Source organism: Sparassis crispa, assembly GCF_003851025.1.
Source record: "Sparassis crispa DNA, contig_000007F, whole genome shotgun sequence".
In the NCBI taxonomy this organism is placed as follows: domain Eukaryota; kingdom Fungi; phylum Basidiomycota; class Agaricomycetes; order Polyporales; family Sparassidaceae; genus Sparassis; species Sparassis crispa.
The window spans coordinates 63,172-84,464 of NW_020939754.1; the positions used below are offsets into that span (position 1 = coordinate 63,172).

Below are 21,293 nucleotides of genomic sequence, written 5' to 3' on the forward strand. Positions count from 1 at the left end.
TACTCCCTTCGATCACTGCGCGTGCATCCACACACGCGCCCTGTCTCGTCTTCCTCGGCTTCCATGGGACATGACGAACACCAACACGCCCCCTCAAGTGCCATGGAGGCCCATGAGTGATGCGAGATGTTCCACCTTCACACGCGGCAAGCTCTTCGTGAAGAGGTCAGCGGGCATGTCTTCTGTGCGACGGTAGAGCAGGATGATGATGGCGGAGTCGACAGCCTCATGCAGGAAGTGGTAGCGGATGTCGATGTGTTTCATGCGGGCGTGGTACGCGTTGTCTTTCGCGAGCGCGATAGCTGAGCGGTTGTCCGTGTGGAGTCGTAGGGCGAATTTATTGATGTCCGGGTCGAGAATGTCAGCAAGAAGGTAGCGCACCCAGATCGCTTCTTTCGCAGCATGCGTGAGCGCGATGTACTCGGCCTCCGTGCTTGATAGCGCGACGACCGGCTGCTTTTTCACGGACCACGAGACTGCACCGCCGTCAATGAGGAAGACATACCCCGAGATAGAATGCCTGTGCTCAGACGAGCCCCAATCCGCATCCGAGAATCCTTCGACTCCATCGCGCGTCTGCCCGTAAGTAAGCCACCTCTCGCGCGTACCCTTCAGGTACCGCAAGACGCGCTTCGCGGCCTCCCAGTGTGCACGTCCCGGGTTCTGCATGAACTGCGAGAGCGCCATTACCGCGAACGCGATGTCTGGCCGCATCCCGAGTGCCGCGTACATGAGCGAGCCAATCGCCTCATGATACGGTACGTTCCGCATGTCCTCGAACTCGCGCGACGTCGAGGGGCATTATCGAATGCTGAGGATCGCGCCGGGTTCAAGGGGAGTGGAGAGCGGCTTGGCATCTTCGAGGTTGAACTGTGCCACAATACCGTCGATGTACGTGCGCTGCGAAAGTGACAGGGTTCGAGCGGCTCGATCACAGCGTACCTCGATGCCCAAGATCCAGTGCATCTCACCGAGGTCAGTCATCTCAAAGTGCTTGCTGATTTCCGTCTTGAACCAGAGTACTGCACTGTTCATGCCCGCGATCGTTGTGTCGTCAACGGAGAGTGCGATGATCAGAGTGATGGAGTCATTGTCTTCATCCAGGTAAAATACGCAGTGATCAACAAGGCTGCGTGAGAGTCCCATCTCGTTAAGTGCGGTGGAAATCTTCTTGAACCACTGGCAGCCCGACTGCTTGAGTCCATAAATCATGTGTCGCAGGTGGCACACCCAGTGCTCCCTCCCGCGTTTGGCCTGCCCGGGTGGCTGCTTCATGAAAATATCCTCTTCGAGTTCAGCATTGAGGTATGCACCCTTGACGTCCATCTGGTGCACATCCCAGTCGTGGCGTGCGGCGAGTGCGAGGATGATCCGGATCGATGCGAGCTTGGCAACGGGTGCGAACGTGTCGTTAAAGTCGACGCCAGGCACCTGCGTGAAGCCTTGCGCGACGAGACGGGCCTTGTAGGACTCTATCTCGCCATTTGCATTGTGCTTGATCCTGAAGATGAATTTTGAACCGACAATGTTAGTATTCTCAGGCGGTTCAACGAGATCATACGTGTGATGGTCACGAAGGTTTTGCATCTCTTTTTCAATCGCCTGCTGCCACTGCGGCCAGTCCGGGCTTTGCATGGCTTCCTCGAGGGATCGCGGCTCTTGACCTTCGTGCACTGCAAATGCGGCTGGCATTGCAAAGATGGGTTCATCTTCCTCACTCTCGCTGTCCTCACTATCCTCAACTGTCATGGCTGTCGCACCCATTAAGTCCCCTGGCTGGAGCCCCTTTGGGTACTTCGGCTGACTCTTGCGCCCATCCATAACGCCTGAGCCGTCGTTGAGACGCTTCACGTATGCAGAGGCCTTGCGTGCGCATTGCGAGCGTCCGGTGCCACTCTCAGAATCGGACTTTGCACTTGCAGGTTCTTTTGCTGTGGCATCAGAGGATGGTGTCAGAGATGCAGTGGGAGATGTCGCGGGAGGTGCTGCCTGAGTTTCGGAGGTGCGTGGCTCATATTCTGGCTCCTGTGCGGGTGCAGAAGGTGTTGCCGGTGAGGTCAGGACGACTGTCTCCTTTGCCCCCTCGGGCTGAGCCTCATCAGCAATGATGAGCTGATTGATGAAGTGGACATTTCGCTCCACTGAGACGCTGCACTTCTCGGGCCAGTACACACAGTAGCCCTTGCTCTCATCAGTATACCTGACGAAGTGGCCTGCACGTGCCTTCGACTCGAGTTTGTCCGCATCTTCAATGCGTACCCATACTTTTGCGCCAAACTCATGGAGGTCGTGGAGGTCGGGAAGCTTGCCATAGCGTGCCTCGTATGGAGTCTTCCCGTCGAGCGCACGTGTCGATGTCCGGTTCTTCAGCCACGTCGCGTGCATAAGTGCCTCACCCCAGAGACTCTTAGGCAGCTCTGCTGTGATCAGCATCGCACGGGCATGCTCTGGCAGGGTTCTGTTGATACGCTCTGCGAGCCCATTGTGCTGCGGCGTGTCATGGACGGTGAGTCGGGAGATGGTGCCTTGCACTTCAAGGTGATCCTTGAATGCTTGGCTGAGATACTCGCCCCCTCGATCTGACTGGAGGGCTTTGATGGCCTTGCCATCCTGTGTCTTCAGTCGTGCCTCAAATGATTTGTAAGCGGAGAAGGCGCCTGACTTCACTCGCAGCAGGTAGAGGTCGGTCCATCGCGTCGCATCATCCGTGAATGAAGTGAAGTACCGTTTTCCTCCAAGGGTTTCAGTGCGTGCCGGGCCCCAGACATCTGAGTGGATCCAGTCACCGAGCTCCTTTGCACGTCCTCCTTCTCGTTCCTTCGGCACTGGCTGGCGTGTGATTTTTGCCTGTATGCAGGACTCACAGTTCTTGTCTGAGCTGGCCTTGTCTGTCAGCTGTATGCCTTTGACTCGGCCTTCACGGACAAGACGCTCAGCGATTGCAGGTGCAATGTGTCCCATGCGGCGGTGGAAGTCCATGACGGAGAGCGAGACGAGAGCGCACTCATCTTTGCTCTCCTCTGCGACTGATGCTACCTCCCTTGACTTCGGGTGCTCGACTTTATACAGCCCATTCGTCGAGGGGATGCGCCCAATTGTGCGGGAGTGTCGACGTGAGTATAAACGACACTCGCCATTCTCGAAGGTGGTGGAATAGCCCGCAGCATCCGCTCGTGCAATTGAGATAAGGGCGAATGCAATCTCGGGTGCGTCCAGAACATCTTTGAGCATCACGGTCATTGACTGATCACCGTTTGGGATTTCGATCCTCATGGTGCCTTCGCCAGTCGCATGGAACTTGCGCCCATCAGCTGCGGTGATGGGCTTCAAGCTGATGGCCTTGAACGTGACAAATGCATCACGATATGGGGACATGTGGCGGGTTGCGCCGCTGTCGTAGACTTCGACCTTGACCTCGGATGGCTTTGCAGCAAGCGCAGTGCTGTCGAAGGTGGCAGTGAATGCGTGGTCAGTCGCGCTGTCACCAACAGCTGCGTTTGCTGCGGGTTTTCCCTTCGCATTCTTGCTTCCGCTGCTGTCCTTCTTTGGTGACTGGTCCTTCGGTCCCTGGCCCTCCTTTCCGCCGCCCTCGCGCCAGCAGTCACGCAAGAAGTGGCCCTTTCAGCCACAGTTGTAGCACTCCATGTCCTTGGACTTCGCGCCACGTCCGCGACTCTTGGAACGTGAGCGCGAGCGCATGTCTGCCTTCACCGAGAGCGCGGACTCTGGCTTCAGGTGTGCCTTCCGCCGGTCGTGCTCTTCAAGGATGCTGGCCAGAAGGTCATCAGCAGAAAGTGTTGTCTTCGCTGCGCGCGCGGCAGTGGAGAGGGCCTGCAGGAGTGGACTGAACGTCTCCAGAAGTGACGCGAAGACATGAGCAGAGAAGTCGGCATCGGAAATCGGCGCTCCCATGGACGCCAATTCCTCGCGCATCTTCGCGAGCGTGTCGAGGTGGGCTCGCACATCGGCTCCTTCCTCGCACTTTGTGTTCTGCAGACGAGTCCGCAGAGCGCCCGAGTACATATCGGACTTACTCTCGTACTCGTTCTGCACGGCGAGCCATACATCCGCCGCGGTACCCAGCTTCTTCACGCGAAGAAGTAGCTGGTCGCTGATCGTGCCGTAGATCTGCTGTCGCGCCGCATATTCCTTCTGCACGTACTCATCCAACTTCTGCTCAGCAGCCTCCACTGTCTTCAAGTACTCCTCTGGTGTCATAGAAGACTGGGCCTGTCTGGCGGCTGGTGTCGTGGTGGCAGAGGTCGTTGTCGTGCCGGTGCCCGTGGTTGCGGTCGTCGACGCAGCAGTGGCTGGCGTCGTGGAAGCCGTCATCGCGGCCTGCGCGGGCGATGGCATCGGGAATGGAGGAGGGTTTGGCGGCCTGCGAGCCGTCCCCTGGAGATGTCGCAACAGCCCTCGGGAGCCCATGACGGTGAACATGCGCTCCTTGTACGTAATCCAGTTGGAGCCGTCGGCTGCCAACTTCGGGACGATGTTGAGGTGAGACAGGTGGGATTCCGAGGTGAGCGACATAGCGGCGGGGCTCATAACCTGTTAGAGGTCACGAGCGACGGAGCTAAGTAAATAAATGAGAGTCTCAGTGCTCCGTCGTCTAGCGTTCGGACACTAAGTGTATTGCATACCTAAGTAAATAAATGAGAGTCTTCGTCGCATCAGTAAGCTACTCGGGTATGCGGATAAGTAGGTAAGCTCACCTCAGTGCTCCGTCGTCTAGCGTTCGGACACTGAGGGGAGTGCGTACTCATACTCTAGGTTATAAGGTAGCTACGGCATCGGTTTCGGTAAACTAAAAGAGCGGGATTGTTTCGAACGTGAATGGGACAGCGAACGTGTATGTATATATTCAGTAGGTCCGTTTCCTCTCTCGTACTCCCTTCGATCACTGCGCGTGCGTCCACGCACGCGCCCTGTCTCGTCTTCCTCGGCTTCCATGGGACATGACGAACACCAACAGTAAAGTCTACTTTAGCCACTGGATCCAGGTGCACCAGCTCAAACTGATCAACGTTGATTATCTCATGGCCCTTATGCTTCGGGGAGCAGCAATGCAGTGCTGTCCAACCCAAGGGGCCATCGACGGCATCATTCCTTTTTTATTACAGGGATACTCTATCGTCGAAGATAATATCGGGGTCATCGTGTGGCAGTGCAAGAACGACTCACATTACACGGCTAATCCCAAGCCAGACATGTTCGACGCCATGGACCCCTACGAGCTCGGCATCTTCGACCTGTCTTCAGTCCCCATTCCCATCATTCGTATTTTCTTTGCTCTTGCCGCAAAGACACCATGTGTGAAGTATGTCACTGCAAAGAAGAGCATACAGAACAAGAAGTACACGGCATACGATTTCTGGGTTGCCGGCCTCTCTCCCACCGTCTTTTTGCCTGTGAAGCAAACTAATTGGCATGTGTGGGCTGCGCTCCTGCAAGCGTCATATGGGTGGCAGGAAATATATGAGGAGCAGCGGTTACATAAAGAACTGTGGCAGTCACAGATACCCGCAGCTGCAGATGACCCAGCGCATTGGGCGCGTTGGGTGTGATTACACCAACGGAAGTCTACGTCGTAAAGTGCACTCCACGGCTAGATCTTTTGGTACCGCACTTCAGTTTCTACTGCCGTCTCACTCATGATTTGTCGCAAAGTTGCAACGTAATAGGACGTGCAGTTACTGTGCGCTGCTATGGGTGGCCTCCATGTTTATTATGAGATATTTTGTCTTGTACCTAGTGTTAGAAAACATGCCACCAGGGCTTTTTGTGATGGACGTGGAGTAGGGTTGACGAACGGGATGCAGGCGCGGAGATCCCGGTCCGCGGCATTTCGCGTCAAGTACTCTCCGTTCCCTGCCAGTGCTTGCTCTTGTTGCTTGGAACATCCTCCCGATCGCACAAGTATGACCCGAGCTTGCCGACGACGACAGAAGACTTGCACCACCGAAAACCTCAGAGGTCTATGGACAAGAGAGACTACGTCGATGCCGATGCTGCTGTCCAAAGTTCAAATGCGCTTGCCGCACTCTCTCGTCGGATCCTTCTGCTCCCTCCACTTCTTACACACAGTAGAATTGCAATGGACGTGCTCACACTGTATCTCAGATGCGAACCCTCTTGGCCAATTCGTCCGCTGGGTCATCCGTGTCATGGTCAATTCCCGCACGGATAGGGCGGACATCATCGAAGTTGAGGCAAAAGTCGATAGGTTGACGGACAAGGTGAGCGGACAACGTCTTCAGTTACGCGTTCACGTTGGGACGAGGGAGTCGCTCCATTTCAGTTTCGTGTCTTGTCGTGGATGACCACGGCAGCTTCGTCAAGTCCTAGTACGAAACTTCTTTTTGAGTGCAATATATCTCCTGTCGGCCCCACTATCTCCGCCTCGGCGGTTCGTTCTACCAGGTCGAGAATTACGGCCACACGCACATGACACTCGACGAGAAGACAGGCGAGGTACGTGCATGCGTGCGCCAAGTACGACTGGACGATCTTGACATTCTCAGTCCGAACGGACTCGCGGATTAACGTGAACGTCGAGATACCAAGTAAGTCTCGTTCGTTTTCGATACATTTGCCTGTTGTATTCCGAGGTCCCTCAAGATATTGATGCGATCGACGATAGATACACGGCGGAAGGATCGCATGAGCTACACTCACGAAGAGCACAATACCGGCTTCACACAACTAATATCATCCTCCGGGCATTCCTCCAACGTATATGCATTGACGTAGCCGTAAGTCATTGTCTATGCCTCTCGCATTTGTCTCTATTTGTGGAACAATACTGATCCCGCGTTACTTGAGCAGATCGAATTTCTGCACCAATTCGAAATCGAGGTTGCACGTCGAACGTACCTCCTGGCGACGTCTGTGAGGCTTTCTGCCTCAGAAGCCGAGCGCAGTGCTTTTGGCGAACTCATTTGGGTGTTCGTCAACAATGCGAGGGTGTGTCCCGGGTGCTAATGTGGAGAGTGAGTGTCTAGGCTCTCTCCATCGTCGTGGCCACCCTTCTGATTAAGCTGCCTCCTCGCAGAGTGACGCTCACCTCGCACACGAGAAGCCCAAGGCCGCGTCTGTGACCTGGCTACCATATACCTTGATTGACCAGGTTCTCGCCGCAGTGGACACCCAGGAGAGGTTTCTCATCCGTGCTTCAGTCTCTTCGCAAAGAATGGCGGACAGAGATTTCCAACCGCATAAAATGCGTGCAAAAATTCGGCCGGTAATCTTTTGCTTCCCAATATCGGCAAACCATGGAGGTACGTATCGGAAGTATGTGATCCAGGTGGGATTTACAGGATCCCAAGATTGGCAGGTTCTAACGTTCTTACGTTCGTACGTTCGCAGGTCCGACCGTCAGCAGGCCCTTCATTTGGTTCGCGCGTCCGAGCATTGGCACGTCCTTACAGCTTCAAAGCTTCACAGGTTACTGCGTATACTCGAACGTCGTATGTGCACACGTCCGAACATTTGTGCATTCGTATATTCACACGTTCGCAGGTTCGTATGTTCGCAGGTGACCCCGTACGTTCGCAGGTGACCCCGTACATTCGCAGGTGCGTACATTCGTATAAACCCGCGGGCGTTCGGACCTCCGAACGCCCGCGGGTTTATTTGTTCACACGTCCGAACGTCCGCAGGTTTCTTGGTTCGCATGTCCGAACATTGGCCCGTCCGCTCGTCCACCGGTCCGTATGTTCGCAGGTCCGTACGTTCGCGAGTCAGTACGTCCATAGATCCGATTTACATCATCGACGCTCAAAGTCCAAACCCCGTACTCCAAAGCCATCCACTCCAAAGCGCGCTCACATTCCACGCCCCCAACGCCAGAGTAAAAAAAAAAGTGTTGAAGAGAGGGCGAGCGATTGCCCACGGGCATCCACGTCGAGGATATGAAGTCAGCCATTGCCATACCACCTTGACATCGCGGCGTAGTCGCTCTCCATCGCACACGCCGTCCATAGGCTTCCCTTCGTCGGGCTTTTCGCTGTGCCACGGTGATCGCTGGCCCACACTGCCTTGGACTGCGACATCTACAGGCGCAGCTAGCAACGATGGGCCCTTGACACTCCATCCAACCACCATGGTCTCATTTCCCCCACCCTTTCTTGGTCCTCGAGCCGTTTTCTAGCACGAGCACCTACCTATTCTATATCTCACTGCAGTCTCCACTCTCGAAATTCCACCCTGTGTTTACGGGCCCCCCTATGTCTGTGAACCCCCCCGCCTGGAACCTGCCTGGTGTCAAGAATGCGCGCTTTTTTGCGAATTTCTTTTTGAGTATCGTAGCTTCGCTGTTACCGCTCTATTCCCCTTCCCGTCCAAGTCGTCTCTGCGGTGATCCCGCGCACGCTCAGCATGTACGTGTGTGGGGGGGTGAGATCGTCACAGCAGCCATCCCCTCGCATTCGCAGGTCGCGCGGGCTATTGATGTGGATTGTATACCGGCCTGAGCTAGACTTCTTATAACCTGCAGCCTTGATCAGAAGGTATATGGAGGCGTTCCGCAATATGCGAGCCTTCTCGCGGAATTGGGAGTGAACGCGCGATACTGACCACACGCCCATGTGACATCACGTGTTGAGAGAACGGCGTTTGCAGGCAGGAGCGGGGCCGAAATGTGGGAAACGAAGGTATTTATTTATCTATGGCTTCGACCATACGATGTGCGTCTCCCGAGCTCTCACGTACGCCGATCATGACCGCCTCTCCCATAATTTGAAGTAAATATTACTAGCTCGTGCGCTCTGCGTACGCCTATAACTCATTCACGGACGCCCCACGTACGTCGACGTGCCCGCCGCATCCACTTTGTCGTCCCTGCCCGTCATTCCCTTTGCCCTCCCGTTTTGCATGGACACTTCCTGCGGCAGCTTCGAGAGCGTCCGGTCGGTATATTCGGATCCTGTCAGGCCTCGCAGGTCCCGCCGGCGATGGGTCGGCAAGTACGAGCGGATCGCGGGACGGAGCCTCTCTGTCGGCGGGGGGACGAGCCCGTCCTTGCTCGAAGTGCGGAAGCGGCAGGACGCCGGGTGCTATGCGCGCTGTGCCCCCGCGGCGCGCACGGTGAGCGAGGGTCGACAGCGAACCGCGGAGTGGCGAGAGTCGAGCCACGCGCGAGCGTACTGGGTGCTCTGTTCGCGAGGTTATAGTTAACGGGCCGGCTCAGCGCCCAGAACTGCGACAATGTGCACAGTACCAGTACGCACGCTGCTGGGCGTGGCGAGCAACGCTGCGCAGGAAGAAGGCGACGGACTCGCACCGAGACGGGCAACACCCACGATGCAAGGGCCGGACGACGTTCGCTTTCGTTTGCAGCTTGCACCGTGCGACGCCGAAATGTCGTCGTTTGAGATCTGGCTGAGACGTATCGCATGCGCACTGACCTGGTGACGCGCGAGTCGTCCCCGGCGGGTCTTTTACGGGCTTTGCAATGAGCGCGCGGGGATAACAAGTGTTCTGATTAGCGACGGTTAAATGAGTGGATGGTGCACATGCGATAAGAAAGCGAAGCTCACCAACTGGCAGATAATCGCCCGAGAAGAAGAGGGCGGCAGATGCTGGGCGTAGGACGCGCGGGGAGGACCGAGGGGCGCGGTGTCTCAGCTGGGTACGCACCTTGGGGGCGTGCCGTCGCGGTGGGAGGGAAAGACGTGGAGAAGCGAATGGCGGCAGTGGGACGGCGAACGGGGACACAGGAGGAATGTCGCACTAGGGCCAAAGTGACAAGCCCTGGGCCCAACGAGGGCGCAGGGTATTCTGATATCGATCTGGTGAGGAGGACAGGATGGAGTATGTACATGGGAAAGTGAAGCGAGGCTCTCCACCTCTCCTCGTCGCCCGTCAAGCAGAGGGCGACAGATGTTGAACGTTGAACGTGCGGGGAGGATGGCCTGCGGCCAGGGCCCGCTCGTGCGGTGTCTCAGCTGGGTACCGGCTGAAGGACCTCGCGGGCGTGCCCCGGCGGTGGGAGGAAAAGGCGCGCAGAGGCGAATAAGATTGGCAGTGCATGCGGTGAGGTGGATCCGATGGGGATCCGATCGATCAGCGTCGCGGACCGATCTCTCCCGACAGAGCTCCGCGACCGACAAGTCCATGATCGCGCCTACCGCACAGGCTCAGAGATTGGCTCCACCCACCATCTTCACACGTGCAGCTGAACCAACACCAGCGAGCTAGGCGCCCACCTGCGCGGGTATCGGTCCGCTTCCTCGGTCGGCGCATCGTGCCTTTCTCACTGGGCGGCGGCAGATCTGGGCTCGAGGCGGAGTGCGCCAGAATACCGACATCGAAGCAATAGGTTCCCTTCCAAAGCGCGACGACACATCCTCCCAAGCCCGACCACGCCACCCTCTCCTGGACTCTCCCAGCGGCACGTCGCGCACCGGGAAGAGGAAGACTCGAGAAGAGCGCGCACGGCGGGTGCTTCACTGAGGAGATGCCGACGCGGTACGCGGGACGAACGTGCCGTCGATACTACATCCCTGTCGGCCCTAACATCCCGTTCTACGCAGTACACACAACACACCATACGGCTGCATACCGCCACAGTGCAAGACACGCCCCCCAAGAAAAAGGCCGCCCGGATTAATCGCGATGCGCCCTGGCCCAGCGTGGCATATGGCGCATCCGCCCATCGAGCTCGAGCGCCCAACTCCCACGGACGCGAACCCGGACACACCCTCTAGGCATCTCCCGCCGCGTCGCACCGAGCACGCCATACTGCGCCACCTCGCGCGGAGGAGGGAGCGCGCGCCGCGCAGGAACGGCTGCGGACGAACGAGGGGCCGGGGGGCGCATCTCCATCTCCCCGCCGCTCAGTTAGAGCCCGTAGCGAACGCAAAAAACGCGCCGGCTCGGCGTCCGCCTGTGCTCCCTGCGGGGCACCGGCGCAAGAGAGAGACCCGAGTCCAAGAAACGCAGACAAGTCGCGTACGCCACACCGCCCACCCTAGGCACGCGCGTTCCCCGTCGGGGCTATATCGATATATCAACGCTCAAAGTCGTCGTCGTCGTCGTCGTCCTCCACAGAACGCACACCGTCCCCTCTCACGGGCCCCACTTCCAACGCAGTAACTCCCTCCCCCCCCCCAAACCAGTTCGGCGTTCCCAGCCCGAAAAATGACGCACAACACCGCCCGAGAAAACCACCGCCCTCCCTTGCCGCGCAGGCCCTAGTAACGCGCCCTCTTCCCATCCTGACCACCACCCGCGTGGGGGACACGGCGGGAAGGGGGCGCACTACACTCGCGCCGGCGCGTGGAGACGACGACGGGGCCCTCCGACCATCCATTTTTTGTTTCCAGCGACAACGTAATTTCGCCGTGGTGAACAACTATGTTAAACTCGATCACCGCTAGTCAGGTGAAATCCATTCAAAGAGGTAGGAATTTCGTCCTCTGGGCGCGCCGACTCTGCGCGACTAGGGTAGGAGGTGAGAGGCGGTTTATGGAATGGTCCGAGTTGCCGCTGACTGGACGCTGGATTATATGAAATCAGGTTTACGTCTGGACGAACGCGACCCCGTCGCTGTCGCGAGCTTGCATCGATGGTTGGCGCTCCTGTCGAAGAACATATCTCAGGAATTCGACCTGCACCCAGCGCGGATAATATTAATCACCGACCGACGCCATCTTCCTGCGGGTATCCACCTTGCGCGCCCGAGGTGCGCTCCTCCGTGACTCACCTCAAACCGGGTGCCGTCGGTGTGTTCCTACCAGGCAGCCAGGCAGACGTTCCGATAGTTTAAATAGCACTCGGTGCTGTCCGTCGACGGAGGACCCAAGCTCGGGCGCCCAACGCTCCCTCGAACCCGTACACACCCCTTGCGCGTCTCCCGCCGCGCCGCGGCGATAGCTCATGCAGACACCCACCGCGCACACCTCGCGCGGAGGAGGGAGCGCGCACAGGAACGGCCGCGGACGAACGAGAGCTCGGGGGGGCGCATCTCCGTTCCCTCGCCGCAGAGGAAGAGCCCGTCGTCGTCGAACACGGAAAACCAAGCTCGGTGTTCGTCAGCGCTCTCAGCAGGGCGTCGGTACAAGAGGGGGGGGGCCGACGTGCATCAGCGAGTCGAAGAAACGCAGACGGGAGATGCATAGGCCATGCCGCTCGCCCTACGCATGCGCATTCCACGGTCCCGCGGGGATGGAGCTCCTCATTATCGTCGTCGCCATCCACACATGGCGTCCTCGCCCCGTCCCACTCACTACCCCATCTCCTGCCCAGCGCGCAAACTCCAGGTGGGCCAGAGGGTACCCGACCGCAAAATGACGCACGACGTCACCGCGAAAACCACTGATGCGCAGGCCCCAGTGTGATGCGCCCTCTTCTCGTCCTGACCGCCACCAGCGCGGGGGACAGGGTGAGAAGGGGGCGCACTACAGTCACGCCGGCGGGTGGAGATGGGGACGCGTAGACGGGGCCTCTCGATGCAGCCATTTGCAGCCCATTCGGCTTTCGTGGGTCCGTTCATACTGGGGTGGGATGCGGGTATTCGGCTCGGGGGTTGGTCGAGCGGCATGGGCCAGCCGTGCTCTGCAAGTCGGACGGACAGGGGGGGGCGACGCGCTAGTCCGCTGAGCCCGTCCCGGCTTCGTGCACTGCACGCGTCCGCCTGCAGGTCACGTCCGATCGCCTTTGACCACGACGTAAGTGGTGGCGACCGCGCAGGACGACGGAGGGGGCGTACTCGGACCGCCATCCCCGGGACGCTCCGACCAACCGCTCGCGAGCAGCAGGGAAACGCTCGCAACCAGACACCTTCGACGCCATCGATCCCTGTGGGCAGCGCGGAGTCAGGGCGCGTCCGCGCGGGGAGGTAATCTCGCACACCGCCGCCCCTGGGAGGGGAGGAGGATCCGTACACGCACCCCCTCCCAAGAGCGCAGCGTCTAGGTCGGACCCGGGACACGCGCGAGCGCTCCGACCGGCCGAGCTGCGCTGGGCTTCAGCTCCGTGCCGCCGTCCGGAGCCCCGCGCGGCGGGGCGGGCGGACGGAGGCAAACGAGCGCGCGCACCAAGTGCGCAGAACGTACATGCCCGTCGGCGTTCCTGCGCACCGTATCGCGGGGCCTCCGTGCGTGTCCAAAAAGCGGCTCACCGCCTTCCCGCCGACCAGAGTACCCAAAGGGAGCGGAAACGAGGCCTTCCCCGAGCCCCGGGACAGGTGCCTCTCACTGGCACCCGCCCACTCAGATGGAGGACAACCGGATTACGCCGGTGGGTGGAGCGTGGGCGGAGATCGTGCCGTCCGATGTGGTGCAAAGCAACCTGCAGCCCTTCAGGCCGTCCCTTCACCTTTGGCCACAAAGTCAATAACGGAAACAGTGCAATGTGACCGAGAACGTACCGCGAAGAAATCCCCGAGAAGCTTCGACCAGCTGCCTATGGGTGGCAGGGAAATTGCCATTGCTCGCAAGAAAGCACTTCAAATCTCATCGTCAGGGTGCGTTCATGAGGGGAGATATAGAACGTACCATATTATGTAGGCCACATGACGTGTCGCGGTACCCTCCCTGTAGGCCGTGATCGTGAGCCCCCTCCATATACGACTAAGTTGTGTCTGCTGGTCCGATCCACTCAGAGCCAAAATAGACCGTCCGGACGACCTGCCGGTGAGAATTCCTTCTCTCCCAGCTCGACTTTGGCCTCGGACCGGGTAGGTTGCGACGTCCATGGAATGGCGAAGGACGGAATAGGTAAGAGGGAATGGGCATTCCTTTGGATACACGCCGTGGGATGGAAGCATGTGGACCTGCCAATAGGCATCCTTCCGCTGCAAGACCAGGGCGTGGCCATTAAGTGGACGTGGCCCATAAGAAGTGGCGGAACAAGTCCGCAGGAGACGCGGTGGAGACATATCGACGGGCATTGGCGTGGTGGATTTTGTGATAGCGGTGGTAGCGGTGGAGGGTGTGGTTAAGAAACTGGGGGATTGCCTTCGTAAGTCGCTCTCTTATAATACGCTGGGACGGCTGCGGACGGTTGCAAGATGCTGTGGCCCAGTGGCAAACGCGACGCGTTTGTCACGTGACCTGTACTTGGAGTTCTTGCACAGCAACGGCTTCGAAAGCACCGCAGCCACAGCTAGGGATCGTACGGTATTGCTCTAAGAGTGCCCCGCCACGAGTTGTCCGAGACGGCTGGGTGGGCGCGCGGTTGAGATAAGCACATCCATTTTCATCTTTATCTGCTGATTTCTCTGCGGCGACGTCTGCAAAGCGTCACCGTTTGTCTGATCGTGGGTAGCGCAAGCGTAATCCACGCTCGATTTTTTTCTCAGATTCAAGCCGTTGCGGCTTGTAGCGTATTCCGATGCGAGAAGCCCGTGTTTGTTCCGGTGCTGGCATATTCGGCGTCGTTCACTGCACACTGCACAGCATGTCTCTACCGGCGTCTCTCCACGTCAACGGCTGCAAAAAAATGCTGTCCGACGCTTACGCATCTTGCAGTGACTAACCAAGCCACTCGCATGCCGGAGAGAAACTACGCTCGCGAAAGAGGGGAGTCCCGAGTCGGCTTTCCACCTTGCAGAGCCTGGCACATAGTGAACTGAGTATCCACGTTGGGCTCGTCCTCGAAAGATCTGCGTGCCTGTCATATCGCTGGCACTGGCACTGGGTCTCTTAACGCGAGTCCCGCGTCACGCGAAATTGAAGAGAGAGCGCGAATCCGACTCTCGCCCCTGCCATGGCCTTTGGCAAAAGTGACGTCGACAGTGTGTCCCTGTCGGTACTGACATCTCGTTCTACACAGCACACAACATAGCACACGACGTTCCTCCGTGACCGGCGAAAACTCCGCCAGGAGGTCCCACAATATTTCGGGCGTCCCGCCATCTCCTCAGTGCACTGGGACCCTCGTTGACGCCCCCACCTATCGCCAGAGGACGAGAGCTCGAGCTCGAGCGTCAGACTCCCACCAACGCGGAGCTTCTCGAACCCGTACACGCTTTCAAGGCTTCTCCATCTTCCGCCGTGCCGCGCCGAGACATCATCCCCACAGAACATGCTAAATACTGCAGCCGCTCGCACGGCGGAGGAGCCACGCGCAGAGCTAGCCCTCGAACAGCGGCGGACGAACGAGAGGTCGGGGAAGCATTTCCATTTGCCTCGCTACTCAGGAAAAGCCTTGTCGGAGTGAACGCGGGGAATGCTCGGGCTCGGTGTCTGTCGCTAGTGCTCTCTGCAAGGGTGTACAAGAGGCCGAGAGAGGTGTAGGTGCGCACACGGTGCGCTCACTGAGCGAGTCCAAGAAATGCAGACAAGTCGTGTATGATAGGATCTTCGCACCATTGTGGGTCCATGTATGCGGATGACACCGTCTCCATTGGAAAATTAGTACGACCTTGTAGCATCAGCATCATATTAATGTTAAAGGTTTTGTTTCTCAACATACACTGGCAGCAATTCATAGGTAGCGAAACTCTATGAACGCTCAAGGCACTGGTATCCTCAGCGCTCAGCGTCGAAGCTGGTGAAGACCCCGGAAACTCCGCGAACGCCGCAATGCCGGATTGTGGCGCTCAAGTTCGAGGTCCACTGGCATGGAATCAAATAAATATTGTTCCAATTGTCGTCAACGTGTGTCATCTAGCGACGCACCATCTATCGGGTTGGTGACGATGGCAAACGCAAGATAGTCGACTTCATACTGGCTGTACCTGCTGCAGTGTAATTTTATAACCAGCGCCAGCGATTTGTTTTCCTCCGACGGTGCATCTTCGACCAGCTATGACGCCTAAACTCGATCATTGCTACATTCCTCAGCATACATTGTCGGAGAAATCTATTCAAAAGCGTAGAAATTTCTTTATCTGGTCGCCGACTCTGCGACTGGTAGGAGGTAAGAGACCATTTATGGAATGTCCGAGTCGCCACTGACTGAACTCTGGATTACATGAAACCAGGTTTACATCTGGACGAACGCAACCCCATCACTGTTGCGAGCTTGTATCGGTGGTTGGCGCTTCTGTTGAAGAAAAGATCTCAAGAATTCAACCTACACGCAGTGCAGATATTACCGACCGACGCCATCTTCAGGTATCTACCGCAGCGTGCTGGAGATGCACTCTCTCGTGACTCTCAGGAGTATCTCAAACCGGGTGACATCGGTGTATTCCTACCAGGTAGAGGTTTCAATAGTTTAATAGTACTCGGTGCTAAATATATCGTTTTTCCCGTCAGGCGACAGTCAGTCAAGGTTTCAGTACGATATTTGTTTCACCGGAATGCAAGTGACGTACGCTGAAGAGACGGCTTTACGGCCAAAGAGAAAAGACAGGGTACTGTGGTGCACAATAACTTTCTCGATCGGCGGCTGACTCACGATATTACCAGAACAATATGACACAGTCATTCATTGAGGAGGTGCAGACAAGGGATGGGTATCGATGTGTACTCACAGGTACATCGTCCACAGATGCACCTCTTACGGTGTGCTGGATGGTCTTTCCGTCGTCGCTTCAACTAGTAAGCAAGTTCCATTTTCGTCGCGTGCACTGCGCAGACCGCGTTATCATAGGGTGGCTACTATGAAGGCCCGAACTCGGAACCGATCCGTACCGACATTAGACTATATCATACAACATCAAATGCGTGGACGCTCCGTGCGGACCTCGCAGAGCTGTTCATAAACAATAAGTGGGGGATCGATGTTGGTGTATGTCCTGCCCTCTTGAAATTTGCCACTGACTCACCAACTGACATGCGAATTCCACAGGAAAATTTCCGTGTGGTCTTTTTTGGCCTTTACGATGATTACTCGCATCTCTTACCTCAAGTTCCTTCGAACTTACCTCTTACTGGACCAATTTGCGAACGTCTTAATGAACACTTTACTCGGTGCTTGAGCTACAACATCCTCGGCGGCGACATTTATGACAAGTATGATGGGTTTGATGTAAAGGACTACCTCGAAGATCTTGGATGCTTCGACGGCGACGATCTTGATCCGGCTGATCCAGAATGGCAAACCGAGCTTGGGAAGGAGGTTTGGGAGTTGAGATTTAGGCTGAGGTGCGAGGAACTACAGGATCGGTGTGCATGATATTCTTTTTGGATGACATTTTGGAAGGTATCTAACGTGTTTGGCCACATAGCTCCTCCCGATACAATGATACTCAATACTCTGACGACCAATAAACAGCCTAGGATAGATTTTGCTGTGTACATAGGTTGTGGATCACTTGTTGTTGATGTACACTAGCATACCCGTGGATGTTAAAAGTACGTGGGTGCTTCACATGTTGGTTCAAAATTTCCCGGAAGATGTTCCAAGTACTCCAAAATTGACTCTCGGAGACGCTCTGACCCTCTTCGTTCTGGTGATCTGACGTCTCGGATTCCTTACACGCTCACAAATTCTGCCAGATCGAGTCCGTGTCGAGCCTTTAACACTCATCGTTGCAACGTCAACATCATGGAGTCTTGGTATCAAGGAAGTGGCAACGTGCGAATTGTCGACGCGCAGGTCGCTGCTCAGGAGATCTTATTGCATGACGTCTTCCTGTCTCAAGTTCAATTACATGAGGATGCAAGATATGTTCCAAGACTATCTCCGAGTGCCACACACAAGGCTATTTCTTCTTCAGCTAAGTTCACATATCTACAACTAATACCTGAATCATTCTTCACGGCATCTCCACCCATAGAGAACAACGTGCTTAGATCAGAAGGATAGTACACAGGTCTCTACTCCGTCGCATCAAGCTCCGGATGAATCGATAGCCTGTGAGGTGAGCACTTGCATTGCACATCTATCGACACGGCATATTCCTCCGCATGGGATTTCTGTGCGCCTCCATACACCGGCCTGTGATCCTCTTGTGTCATGGAGAGGCGGAAGTTTTCATCTACACGATCATCCGGGTTCAATGTCAATGCGCGCCCTCGTTACGGAGCCCTTGTCTTAAGGTTTACCTTGTGTCTTCGTTATTGATCTTCTATTTATTCTCAAGTTTATGCACTTAGCCCCTCGTTCTCGCTGGGCGAGAGATAGCTTTGTCCTAGTACACGAGAGAGTATTCTTGCTTACTGATCTTACCGTTCTGCATGCCTCCTTCTGACAAGTAGCTCCCAGACTTCTCGTCCAAGCTCGGTTTGCCACTCGGGGTCATTCATATCGATGCCATTGTCGTAGTATCCCATATCATCCCAGATACCCTTTCAAAGCAAACCCATCGTACTTATCGTGAATATCTCCGCCGAGAATATTCGAGGCTAGGCACCACGCGAAGTGCTCCTCGAGACGTTCACGACCTGGACCAGATTCTGTAGCGAGAGGAAGAATCGAAGGGATTTAAGGTAAGAAGTCCGCGTACCTGTCATACAGACCGAAAAACACGACGCGGCAGTAGTCCTTTCGAGACACGGGGGTCAGTCTAGCAGATCTTGGAAGGGCATCACGTGCCTTAACGTCGACTCCCCACTGATTATTTGTGAACATCTCGGCGACGTCAGGGCGTAGTGTCCACGCATTTGACATCACCAGGTACGGTGTCATATCGGTATGGATTGGAGTCACGTCTGAGAGCAACAAGTCGTTCCACCTAAGCACAAACGATCCACTTATCAGCCTAGACAGAACCGAGGACAGAATGTAAAAACTTATATCTTGTCAGTGGTTGACGGATGCACAATCCAATGTTCTGGTAATACTGTGAACCAGCCGCACGAGATTGTGTATGCTGAGATTAAGACGTGCCGCCCGTGGCTTTTCTGGGCAGTGATTGTCCTCCAAATACTCTCCGTTGACGCGAATCCGACTTTGGCACTTCGACTGGCCTTCGCCTGTGTAAGCGACACGTATGAGCCCTGGAATCAAGACACGACAATACTTCATACCCGGCAAGAATATCCCAACGTCACCCGGTGTAATACATATCTGTGAATCGCGAGGAAAGGCCACCGGACGGAGACAGAAAGGAGAAGGGCCCTCCATCATGACGGCTAACCAACCATACAGCTTAGCCATGGTAATAGGATTGCGCTCGTCTAGATGGAGACCCCACCCACCACAGTATTTTGCATTCAGCCCCAGAATACGCTCCTTCAGAATCCGCTTACCGCCCTCGAATCGCATTGTCGGTTCCCAATCCCATACGAAGAAGTCCCGGCGCTTCTGTATAGACAGCCCTGATAACGTGTGTGGTGGAGCATAGTCTGCGTGATGTGCTGCTGTCAGTGGGAGTGCCATTACTTGCCGTAGATGGACTTCGCATGGCGTGCCAGCGCAACTGGCCCAGTAATATGCCGGCAACGTGGCGCTATTGACTCTCCGTAAAAACTGAAAGTCAATTAAAGTCTGGTATTGTCAGGCTGAAGTCAATCAGATTCAAAATTTTGGCACCATGGTCAGGTAAAGTCCAGAGAAGTCTGTTCACAGTCACCAAACTCATCATGCCAAGAAATTATGGGATCAAATGCCATCAAATCCTAGTCTGTAAAAGTCAGGCACCACAGTTGATTATCTCAGAATACATGGCATTCTGAAGCTCATATGTTGCTTTTTTCTGCGCTGAGGGGTTGGAACATAACTGTACAGACATGGTCTAAACTGTATGAGGTCATGCACTATAAGAAAACCATAAGAATAGTCACAAGTAGTCATTAATAGTCAAATTCGCCAAAATTTTGAAATTGGCTGACTACACTTTGACTTCTGGTTTTTACTGAGATTGACTCATGTGGGTCCACCGAGCGGAAACGGGCCGATAATTCTCCGGTTCGACTGCGCCCCTCGTTCACTTACCTTCTGGTTTTTCCCAATCACGTCTTCGCTCGAGTATGGACCAGAGCGTACTCTTTCCACGCGGCCTATGGGGGACTTCTTCATTTGCCAGGCCCGCAGTACGCGACTCGAAGGAGGCGCTGGTTTCGTCACCCTTGCGGAGGTACGCCTTCGCTCTCAGTCTCACCATACATCCAGTAGGCGGCTGAGCTGTTTTTTTCAAACAGGTGGGAGTGACGGGTCTACCGTCGAAGCCCGGCGAAGCTAGAGGTCAGAGCGACGAACCGTCCTTGGAGGATCAGGATATCGCAGATCTACGATTGAGCTCAATGTGTGATTAGCGAACAGCGATCACGGTCGTCGCGTCGACTTCAATGCTCGTCAGCCTCGTTGCCAGTCTCTGAGGGTCCCCTTCACGCTCGGGTTCGTCGAAGACGTACCGATGTTGGTATGTCTAACGAAGAAAGGACTAGATACGCTCGCTAGATAGAGAGCATGAGTGCCAACAAGATGTCACCTGGATCATTAGGACGGACGACAACCTGTGCCCCTCCTATACCATCTCCTCGCCAGCGAGAAGAAGAGCCGCGCGGTGCAGATTGTCGCAGAACTGTCTACGGTCTGTGCGACTCAAGGCAGCGAAGGCGGGAATGGAGCCGCAGATTTCGGGCGCAGGATTCCTAGGCCTGATGAGAACACGTCAGCGAGAAGCGTCGAGTGCGGCCGCGCAAATGGCGGCCCATGAGGCTCTGCTCTGACATAATGGCCTGATCTGAACGGAGGGTTCCCGTCAGGCACAGCAGGTCGAAAACAAGCTGAAATGAAGCTCACCGTCGACAGTGTTGGCCGCGCGCCGAAGCCGATCACTCACAATTGGCCGGGTTCGAGCTTGACGAGGGAACCCCCCGTGCGCTCTCGCGATCGCAGACTGGAGAAAACACTCTCTGCGTCCCGGTCCCATGGCACATGCGTGTCCCGCCACCAATAAGAGATGCCCACCGTCCATCGGTTAAAGTTGGTCGAGAGAGAAGAGACGCGTGATCATCCGAGGAGTGTAGCGCGCCCGCACTGCCCGTGTGGAACTCCCGTTGAAGATCGCTTATACCTCTGTTCGACGCAGGAAGTGGAGACAAGGGCGTTTGCAGGCCAGCAGCGGAACGACTGGACTGTTCTTCCAGGTACAGGATGTGCGTGGCGCAGCACGCAAGGTCGCGCCGATTCTCTTCCAGTTAGGTTGAACGTGAGTAACACAATAAAGTGCAAACGGAGAGGTGACAGCCTGTCAGATTTCATGTATCTCCGGGGCCTTAATGACGAGCTTTCTGGCATAAATCTCGCGGAAGCTGTGATGCTCCCCGGAGGCTGATATCAATCTTGAATTTCCGCAACGAATCCACAAAGAGTGTACACGCCAACCGGTCAAGAATGGCACCGTAGATTTCGCTGTTGTTCTCTATCCTGCCACGAATCATGATGCGTATATTTCGCCAGCGATAGCTCGCGTGTATTGCTGTGGGCAACTGGAGGATATAGATATAATA

The 21,293-nt window shown here is 55.9% G+C and overlaps 6 protein-coding genes across 6 annotated transcripts; 5 read left to right on the forward strand and 1 right to left on the reverse strand.

Moving 5' to 3' along the window:
• Positions 1 to 93: 93 nt before the first annotated feature.
• On the reverse strand, positions 94 to 4,533 carry SCP_0800220 (hypothetical protein; the record flags this gene model as incomplete). Its single annotated transcript, XM_027760617.1, has 3 exons — positions 94 to 780; positions 943 to 3,618; positions 3,712 to 4,533. 3 exons carry the CDS (start codon positions 4,531 to 4,533, stop codon positions 94 to 96), a joined length of 4,185 nt encoding a protein of 1,394 aa, XP_027616418.1.
• A 425-nt stretch (positions 4,534 to 4,958) lies between these two features.
• SCP_0800230 (hypothetical protein) lies at positions 4,959 to 5,567 on the forward strand (the record flags this gene model as incomplete). The annotated part of the gene is made up of 1 exon (XM_027760618.1): positions 4,959 to 5,567. The coding sequence occupies one exon, from the start codon at positions 4,959 to 4,961 to the stop codon at positions 5,565 to 5,567; it is 609 nt and encodes a 202-aa protein (XP_027616419.1).
• Positions 5,568 to 6,983: 1,416 nt separating this feature from the next.
• SCP_0800240 (hypothetical protein) lies at positions 6,984 to 7,561 on the forward strand (the record flags this gene model as incomplete). The annotated part of the gene is made up of 4 exons (XM_027760619.1): positions 6,984 to 6,992; positions 7,055 to 7,306; positions 7,369 to 7,469; positions 7,522 to 7,561. 4 exons carry the CDS (start codon positions 6,984 to 6,986, stop codon positions 7,559 to 7,561), a joined length of 402 nt encoding a protein of 133 aa, XP_027616420.1.
• A 1,313-nt stretch (positions 7,562 to 8,874) lies between these two features.
• On the forward strand, positions 8,875 to 9,177 carry SCP_0800250 (hypothetical protein; the record flags this gene model as incomplete). The annotated part of the gene is made up of 1 exon (XM_027760620.1): positions 8,875 to 9,177. One exon carries the CDS (start codon positions 8,875 to 8,877, stop codon positions 9,175 to 9,177), a length of 303 nt encoding a protein of 100 aa, XP_027616421.1.
• A 6,578-nt stretch (positions 9,178 to 15,755) lies between these two features.
• SCP_0800260 (hypothetical protein) lies at positions 15,756 to 17,165 on the forward strand (the record flags this gene model as incomplete). Its single annotated transcript, XM_027760621.1, has 7 exons — positions 15,756 to 15,867; positions 15,932 to 16,150; positions 16,209 to 16,306; positions 16,362 to 16,493; positions 16,546 to 16,683; positions 16,744 to 17,060; positions 17,123 to 17,165. 7 exons carry the CDS (start codon positions 15,756 to 15,758, stop codon positions 17,163 to 17,165), a joined length of 1,059 nt encoding a protein of 352 aa, XP_027616422.1.
• Positions 17,166 to 19,840: 2,675 nt separating this feature from the next.
• Positions 19,841 to 20,093, forward strand: SCP_0800270 (hypothetical protein; the record flags this gene model as incomplete). Its single annotated transcript, XM_027760622.1, has 2 exons — positions 19,841 to 19,915; positions 19,980 to 20,093. The coding sequence occupies 2 exons, from the start codon at positions 19,841 to 19,843 to the stop codon at positions 20,091 to 20,093; spliced, it is 189 nt and encodes a 62-aa protein (XP_027616423.1).
• Between the last annotated feature and the right edge of the window lie 1,200 nt (positions 20,094 to 21,293).